Source organism: Macadamia integrifolia, chromosome 4 (genome assembly GCF_013358625.1).
Source record: "Macadamia integrifolia cultivar HAES 741 chromosome 4, SCU_Mint_v3, whole genome shotgun sequence".
Lineage (NCBI taxonomy): Eukaryota > Viridiplantae > Streptophyta > Magnoliopsida > Proteales > Proteaceae > Macadamia > Macadamia integrifolia.
In genome coordinates this window covers 15,542,381-15,543,712 of record NC_056560.1, presented here as the reverse complement: position 1 = coordinate 15,543,712, position 1,332 = coordinate 15,542,381, and the positions used below count along the sequence as shown (strand labels likewise).

The 1,332-nt window shown below is 56.6% G+C and overlaps 1 protein-coding gene across 1 annotated transcript in view; it reads left to right on the top strand.

The window, feature by feature from the left end:
* The window catches only part of LOC122076283 (formin-like protein 20), a 29,535-nt gene that overhangs the window by 4,940 nt on the left and 23,263 nt on the right, over nt 1-1,332 (top strand). The window contains exon 6 of the mRNA XM_042641604.1: nt 9-1,144. Coding sequence (XP_042497538.1) covers nt 9-1,144 — 1,136 coding nt within the window. The remainder of the gene's footprint in view (nt 1-8; nt 1,145-1,332) is intronic.

The following is a 1,332-nucleotide window of genomic DNA, read 5'->3' as shown; positions in this document are numbered from 1 at the left end:
CTCCTCCTCCTCCTCCTCCTCCTCCTCCACCCCCGTGCTTTGGTGTAATGCTCTCCCCTTCACCTTCCCATCCTCGGAAAACTTTTGATGGGTCTGTTACCCCTCCTCCACCTCCTCCACCCCCTTGGAAGGCTGGAGCTTCTTCAAATAGCTCGCTTGTAGCATCAACACTTCCACCTCCTCCACCCCGTCCACCCCCTCCGCCCTTGTCTTCCAATGCAACAAAGTCCATTGGAGTCCCATGCCCCCCTCCACCTCCATCTCCACCTCCACCTCCACCTCCACCTCCACCTCCACCGCCTCCTCACTTACATGGTGGTCCACCTGCACCGCCACCTCCTCCTTTACATGTGGTTCCAGCTCCACCACCCCCTCCTCCATTACGTGGAACTCTAGCTCCCCCTCCACCATCTCCCTCTCCTACTCCACCACCTTTCATGCATGGAGCTCCACCTCCACCACCTCCCCCACCTCCCCCTACTCCTCCACCACCTTTCACGCGTGGAGCTCCACCTCCTCCACCACCACCACCACCACCACTGCATGGAGCCCCACCTCCTCCTCCACCACCTCCAATACATGGAGCTCCACCTCCACCACCACCCCCTCCCTTACGTGGCGGTCCACCTGTGCCACCACCTCCTCCCTTATATGGGTCTCCACCTCCACCTCCACCTCCACCTCCACCTCCTAGTGGAGCTCCACCTCCTAGTGGAGCTCCACCTCCACCACCACCTCCAATGCGTGGAACTCCACCTCCACCACCTCCTCCCATGCGTGGTCCACCACCTCCTCCACCTCCAATGCGAGGAGCTCCGCCGCCACCACCCCCTCCCGGTGGGGCTCCACCTCCACCACCACCTCCTGGAGCTCCTCGTGCTCCTGGTGCTCCTCCCCCGCCTAGACCTCCAGGTGGTGCACCTCCTCCACCCCCTCCCTTTGGAAGTAAAGGGGGAGCTCCACCTCCTCCAGCTGATGCAAGAAGTTTAGCATCAGGAAGGGGGCGTGGACTTATACGTCCTGGAGGTGCAAATGTGTCTGCACCTCGAAGGTCGTCATTGAAGCCGCTACACTGGGTGAAGGTAACAAGAGCAGTGCAAGGAAGCTTGTGGGCAGAATTACAGAGATATGGAGAACCTCCAACGTACTACTACTTTCTTTTACTGATGTTATTTTCTGATTGTTATGATGTTCTTAGTGGATTTTTTCCTTTACTCTGATCATTTCCCCCTTTTTGATCCTCCAGCATAAGTTTGCTCTGTTTCTGGGAATTTTACTTTCTGAAATGTGTCAATGCTTGCATGGATTGGAATGTAGTTTTTTTTTTTTTTT